The sequence below is a fragment of the Hemisphaericaspora subhashii genome (genome assembly GCF_019202705.1).
Source record: "Hemisphaericaspora subhashii strain CBS 10753 chromosome Unknown scaffold227, whole genome shotgun sequence".
NCBI lineage: Eukaryota > Fungi > Ascomycota > Pichiomycetes > Serinales > Debaryomycetaceae > Hemisphaericaspora > Hemisphaericaspora subhashii.
In genome coordinates, this window is record NW_026057493.1 from 74 (window position 1) to 7,222 (window position 7,149).

The following is a 7,149-nucleotide window of genomic DNA, read 5'->3' on the forward strand; positions in this document are numbered from 1 at the left end:
GTAGGCCAAATTAACACTCCATTGAAAGCGTTTGTTAGACCAGGTAGTATTCTCGGAGAGAATATTCAGAACGGAAGCTCCAATGATAGTCATTTTAATAGTAAAAAGTCAAGAGTCATTAGAATAGTTACATATTTATGGGTATAGATATATAATGTTGCCAGTTGCTGAGATAAGAAGTTGCTTCCTGTTTTGGTTTGGGCTGATAACAGTTTGGTAGGCTAAAAATGTTGCAATATGATTTCAATGCAAGTAGGTTTGGTTCATCTAACGCATATCACACTCGCGCTCTTGTTCAGATATTACACAACTAGTCTTATGAACTAAAAGTGATAATCAGAAAGATATTCGACACAAACAAAAGATGCTATACTACATTCTTGAATATTCGAAAAAGAAATACTACTATTCATTAAAATCTAAACTCATATATAATCATTCAAAGAAACAATTGCAAATTGTTCACAAAGACGAAAAAGAATTCGAAATTGTTTACTTGGAGGAGTCAACGACATATCTACCCAAAATCTTACCTTCTTCCATTAATTTATAGACTTCTGGTAATTCAGACAAACCGACAATTTGGATTGGACACTTGATTAAACCACGAGTGTACATGTCAATAGCGCGTTGGGTGTCAGCTCTGTTACCGACATAAGAACCCTTAATACTTAAACTCTTAACAACAGAGTCAAAGACTGGGGTAACAACCTTGGCACCAGCTGGTAAACCAACCAAGACAACACTACCGGTAGAACGGGTGTATTCACAAGATTGAGCAATAGCCTTTTCAGAAACAGAAACGTTAATAGCAGCATGTGGACCACCATCGGTAGCCTTTTGGACAGCAGCAACAAGATCCTTTTCCTTGGTGAAATCAATATAAGCTTCAGCACCTAAAGATTTACAGAATTCACCCTTTTCTTCACCACCATCAATAGCAGCAACTCTGAAACCCATAGCTCTGGCGTATTGGATGGCTAAAGAACCTAAACCACCACCAGCACCGGAGATACAGATCCAGTCACCGGCTTTACGGTCGGCAGTCTTTAAGGCCTTGTAGACGGTAACACCGGCACACAAGATTGGAGCAACATGAGCTAAATCGGTACCAGCTGGGATTCTAGCAGCTTGAACGGCATCGGCAGTAGCATATTGTTGGAAAGAACCATCATGGGTATAACCAGATAAATCAGCTTCTGGACAGTTTGGTTCATCAGTTTGTTGACAGAATTCACAAGACATACAAGAACCATTTAACCATTTAATACCAGCGTAATCACCAATCTTCCAACCCTTGACGTTTTCACCCATGGCAACGACAACACCAGCACCTTCGTGACCACCAACTAATGGTAACTTGGTTGGTAATGGCCAATCACCCTTCCAGGCGTGTAAATCAGTGTGACAAACACCGGAGTACTTGATGTTAATTAAGATTTCGTTAGCCTTTGGAACTGGGACTGGGATGTCTCTGTATTCTAATGGACCACCGTTGGTTTCAAAAACAACAGCTTTTTGAGTTTTTGGAATGGACATTATTGTTTAATTGTATAATTGAATCTATAGTGTTTATAATAAAAGCACTGATGATGAAGGAGAAGAAGAAAGGAAAAGGAAAAGAAATTATGAAAAATCTAAAAATCAAGGAATAGGGGAGAAACCCATGGCTTTATATAGTGAATTTTCGAGGAATTGATTAAGTGGAGACAACAATTGAGTAGTCAGACAATGATGTTACAGATTTATGTTTTAATTCATAAATAATAATTATAAAATAATTGTTGGAAGACGTGAAATTTCCAAGGGATGAAAAAAGTGGGATAATTAAATTCGGAGTACGAAATTGCGATGATTGGAAATTTAAGAAATTTATTTTTTTGTGTTTAATTTTTTTTCTTCTCTCTTTCCACTAAATTCGGATAAATGTCATTAAGAAAACAATTCGATCGAATTATGAAATTTAATGACACAAAGTTAATCCATCAGCGACGCATCTCCTTATTACACGTTTTCTCTCAAATACCCAATGGATTACGTAGCACCGGCAGATCAATTGCATGATTTATCCATTAGGCTACAAAGTATAATCTAAAAGTTAATGTACCACCAAAGCCCACATATAACCAGCAATCGTTAAGAAAAACGTTTGGACTTTTTCTACTGGCTGTTTCTATTTTTCCCCACGGGTGGCCAAAAAAAACCCCCTAAGAACATATGGATTAAATGTACATACCCTACTAAACTTATTCCTAAATGTAAAGGATATAGGTCAATTGTCCTCGTAAATTATCAAAATAGTATTATTATTTGAATCACATCGTCATCTGGTGGTGAGAAATGATATGAACCGTGCCTCCCACTCACTCACCACCACCACCACCCTACCAAAAAAAAAAAATGCAAAAAAACTCGCACTGGTGATTTTTTAAATCAGATGTTTTTTTTTTCTACGTCTTACCATAACTTTCATTGTTAAACATACACTTATTATTGTCTTCTTTGTTTTAGATGCATTTTCTTGAAATTTTGTAGATACTCTATAATTGTTAAATTCAATTGAGCAAATTCGGATTTGGAACCTTGCCAATTTTTATGTTACAGAAGCAAGTTCATGCACAATGGAGGGAATTCTTTTCACCCCCTTACCGCAAGTAATACCAAACACTTTTTGAAAGGAAAATCTTTTCTATATTCGTTATATTTCATGGCAAAGCTTTTTCAGGTATGTTTCACTGTATCAAGTGACTTATCGGACATCTAACAACCGGCTACAACAAGAAAATTTTTGGTTTCTCTCTTAAAAAAGCCAGCTACCTCAAATTCGCTTAGAATATTGGCAAAAGGAGGGGGGTCGGCCTAAAACGGTAACACCCGTCACCTGATGAAAAGTGGCTAAAAAAAAATATTTTTTATTTCATCCAAAACAGTTGCAACTGTAAACAAAAACTAACCATGGGCCCGGTGGTCCCTACAATAAACTATAATATCTCCAGATCGTCTACTATCCCAATGGAAGTAGCTGTTAAAGAATCTTTGACATTGATAATACTCATCTCCTAAATTTTCATCTATTAATTGCTCAAGTGGTTGAAATATTATCAAATACTCAGGATATGGTAAATCATTACCTAAATGTAATTGCAAAAATTCTAAAGGTGAATCATAAAATTGATCCGATTCATCTCGATAACTACTAATCTCTTCCGATGATGGTTTATCCAAATGCAAAGGTGGTTCACAGGTTAAAAACCATGCGTCTAATTTTGCATCATGGAATTGACTTTGCCATGGTGTTGAATGACAAGGTGTAATGAATCCAATTGATTTTTCAGTTGGGGATTGTTGTAGTTGTTTCTGTAAGTATTGGATCACATCAATTACTCCACGTTCATTAACCAATGTGAAAAATAAACCTATACAAATATTGAGTACTATTGCAATTGCTATTATTGAACGTCTTGGCTTTAATTTCCGGTATCCAATGGCAGAAAAATACAACATGATTGGTTGAAGTGGATATATAAATCGAAATTCTTTATGCTCAATTAATGAAAATCCAACCACGTAGATAAAGCTAGTAACTGTCAACACATTGAGTCTGATTCCAAATACCATAAGCGGTAGGTACAACATCATCATTAATGGTATAGCTTGACCAATGTAAAAATGCCATGGAGCAGAACCGTAAAAGATTGACAAGTTCTTAAACACGTTGAATTCAAGGAAGTTGTACAATGGGAATGTCAACTTTTGATAAAAGTAATAGTCTAGATATGTGTTGATACATAATATTAACACAACTTCACTTATCGATACCAATACCCATTTGAAAGTAATACGATCAGCTTTCAAAAGTAACCATATACCCAATGGTAACCAAATTAAAATATTCGTAGGACGAATAATACAACTAGTCAACCCAACTCCCAAACTGATAAACCAACGACTACTTGTTTTGAGTTTGTAATCCCAGGGCCAAAATCTAAGAGCAATAACAGTGAGCATTGTTTCTAAATTATTGGAGAATGATCTTGTAATCACATACCAATTGAAAGGATTCAATAAAGATAGTATCAATGTCGTCAATCCATAGTCTGAATCATAAACCTCAACAAACTTATATAGATTGTATTCTATTGATGTTGCAATTATTGCATTGATAATTTTTGGTATTGAATGAATCAAGAAACCATTCTCTCCTGCTAGTTTATAGCCCAATGCGTAGATTAATGGATGGATTGAAGAACGGAGCTGTTGTTTCCATTCCCATGTCATATATCCGTAGCCATATATGAAATTATGAGCTGGTTCTAGTGCTTGATAATATTCATCTGCTTGAAAATATGTTTGAATTGTAAATGAATTTATAAGACGGATTATAAATATAAATACAATTAATTTGTATGAACTAAACTTCTTCGTCTTCCTCTGAATCACGTTATCTGCTTTGGTACTGTCGTCATTCTCTTCCTTCTTTGTTAATTTTCTATTCCTTAACATTCTTGACGATGTTGAACTGGGAACCCAATTCGTTGTGATAAAAAAAAAATTTTGATTTTAAATTCTTTTCTCTTTTTCCAATAATACGAGAATCAAAAGCCATTAAATGTCAATTGACGATTTTCTATATCATTTAGAATTAAGTCATTTCTATCAAGCAATAGATGATCAAACAAAAGCAAAAAGAGAATGTCTCGACGGAATCAAATGTTTAAATAGTTTTTCAAAAGGGGTAACCTCCAAGGTATCACCAAGACCACCACCTGGTACCACCAAAACTCCGACCCACACTACCACACAAATTCCACCAGAACGTCTAAAATTGCTATCTCAATATGCATTGAATCATTACAACAATCTATCTAAACCCCTTTCAATAACAGAAAAGCTTGATTGGATGTGTTCTCGATTTTCAAAGGCTGAAATCTTCCCACCAGTAATTGAATTTTCCCCTGACTGGACATCGCACCATACAAATTTCATGGATCTAGATCTTCCCACTCCGTATCAAGACCAAAATAAGTCAATTGGGAAACTTCCATATGAAGCAGAGTTTAGACCGGTCGATATAGATGATTGGAGCAATCAATATGAGGACTTGACCTCATTATATCAAGATATGTTGTCAAATTGTTCATTCGTTTCTTCAATATTAGCAATTGTTGATTCATCCTCTCAATTTCTGCTTATAAACATGATAAGTCCACATACATCCAATTCAAAATATAAAGTGATACTTCATTTTAATGGACTACCGAGAATCGTGACTATTGATAATCGATTACCATTTCTTATTGGAAGCAATGAAGATCGAAATGTATTTATTAAATCATTTACTGATCCTCAATTATATTGGCCAGCATTGATTGAGAAGGCATATTTGAAAGTAATGGGTGATGGATATGTTTTTAACGGATCCAATATGGCGAATGATACATATATGTTAACCGGCTGGATTCCGGAAATAATAAAATTACAAAATGGGAAATTACCGAATGAATTCAGATGGCTTTGGAAGTATAAACAGGACGGAGAGATTATATTAGGGATAGGAACGGGGAAGATTAGTAAGAAATTAAGTACGCATTTAAAGCTAATTTCTGAACATGATTATGTTATTGATAGATATAATATGGCTGGTAATAATTTAACATTAAAGAATCCTTGGATTAGCAATTCCTTAATAGATCGATTTATTTCCATTAATGATTTGACTTGCTTTAGATATCTTTATGTTAATTGGAAACCATCCAATTTGTTCAAATATTCATATAGACAAAGTTTTATTTATCGTGTGAAAGACGATTGTATATTTACTCATCCACAATTCACCTTAAAGAATAACACTATAAAAGAACAAGAAGTCTGGTTACTTCTTGAAAGACATTTAGAATCTTCAGAGCAACAGCCTCAAGGATGGATAAATGTCGGCATATTTGAGACGTCATCAAAAGTATTGACACCAACCCAATTTAGAAATATAAATTTATCCGAAGAAACAAACAACAGATTACATCTAATTAAAGTGAAAACGCAGCCGCGTGGTAGTTATACTGCTGTTGTATCTTCCAATAAGAATTGTAATTTCACATTGACAATGTTTAATAACATTTCATCGGATTTCACCTTTTCGAAACTGAAATATTTATACAACTACACATTACCAGCAATTGAAGGTGAATGGGCCGAGGGATCTAACGGAGGAAATTGGTCAATGTCAACGTATATCAATAACCCACAATATGATTTGATAGTAAAAGAACCTAGTAAATTAATTGCAGTTTTATATGGTGAACAAGAGATGCAAGTTAATTTTCATTTATTTCATAGTGAAAAGTCAAGAATAGGAAAGAAGATTCATAGTTTTGATAAATCGAAATTACTCAATAATGAAAATTACAATTCCAGATTTCAATTGAATAATTATAATTTAATGCCTGGTTGTTATAAGTTAGTTGTATCGGGGTATGATAGATCAAAGGGTAAATTTGTATTACTTTTGAATTCTTCATCACAACTTACAATCGAGAAAATACCTCAAAATATCGGATTATTTATCAGAAAGAAGGAATTCAATTGGGAAAATACAAATCGTTATAAACTCTACTTTGAACTCACAACCTATAGAACCCGACTACTGTTTCATATCAATCATTTCAACAATAGCGACAAAGATTACGAAATTCTAACAAATTATAGACCAGCAATTAGAGCATCAATATTTGATGCAAATACATCAATGCCAATACAAATTAATGAAAAATTTGATGATTCATTGTACGGAGTATTTATAGAAGCTGAAATTGAAAGAGTTGGCACTTATATTCTCTTGATTGAAAGATTTGAAATTGGTCTTGGGAGATGTGTTATTGAAGTGGGAAGCAATTATAGAATAGAATTAAAGTAGACTTGTATGTATAATCTATGGAAAATATAAAACGAGAATGCCTGGGTCCAGCTTCGCTAATAATGTAAATATGTATGTTTGGACATTATAGAAGATTGCGAGGTGGATATAATTGTCATAGAGTTGGATATGCAGGTTTTCATTAAAGTCATATTCACTACAATAATGTATATAGAAGCAAAAATCATAATTCGAATTACTATAATCAATAACATACCTGTAAATATCAGCTTTCAATT

General features: G+C 33.9%; 3 protein-coding genes across 3 annotated transcripts; 1 reads left to right on the forward strand and 2 right to left on the reverse strand. All coding sequences in view use genetic code 12, as the record gives it.

Moving 5' to 3' along the window:
• Positions 1 to 492: 492 nt before the first annotated feature.
• On the reverse strand, positions 493 to 1,539 carry J8A68_006159 (zinc-dependent alcohol dehydrogenase; the record flags this gene model as incomplete). The annotated part of the gene is made up of 1 exon (XM_049410299.1): positions 493 to 1,539. The coding sequence occupies one exon, from the start codon at positions 1,537 to 1,539 to the stop codon at positions 493 to 495; it is 1,047 nt and encodes a 348-aa protein (XP_049260565.1).
• Positions 1,540 to 2,949: 1,410 nt separating this feature from the next.
• J8A68_006160 (putative glycosylphosphatidylinositol-alpha 1,2 mannosyltransferase) lies at positions 2,950 to 4,503 on the reverse strand (the record flags this gene model as incomplete). Its single annotated transcript, XM_049410301.1, has 1 exon — positions 2,950 to 4,503. One exon carries the CDS (start codon positions 4,501 to 4,503, stop codon positions 2,950 to 2,952), a length of 1,554 nt encoding a protein of 517 aa, XP_049260566.1.
• Positions 4,504 to 4,609: 106 nt separating this feature from the next.
• Positions 4,610 to 6,910, forward strand: RIM13 (Rim13p; the record flags this gene model as incomplete). Its single annotated transcript, XM_049410302.1, has 1 exon — positions 4,610 to 6,910. One exon carries the CDS (start codon positions 4,610 to 4,612, stop codon positions 6,908 to 6,910), a length of 2,301 nt encoding a protein of 766 aa, XP_049260567.1.
• Positions 6,911 to 7,149: the final 239 nt, after the last annotated feature.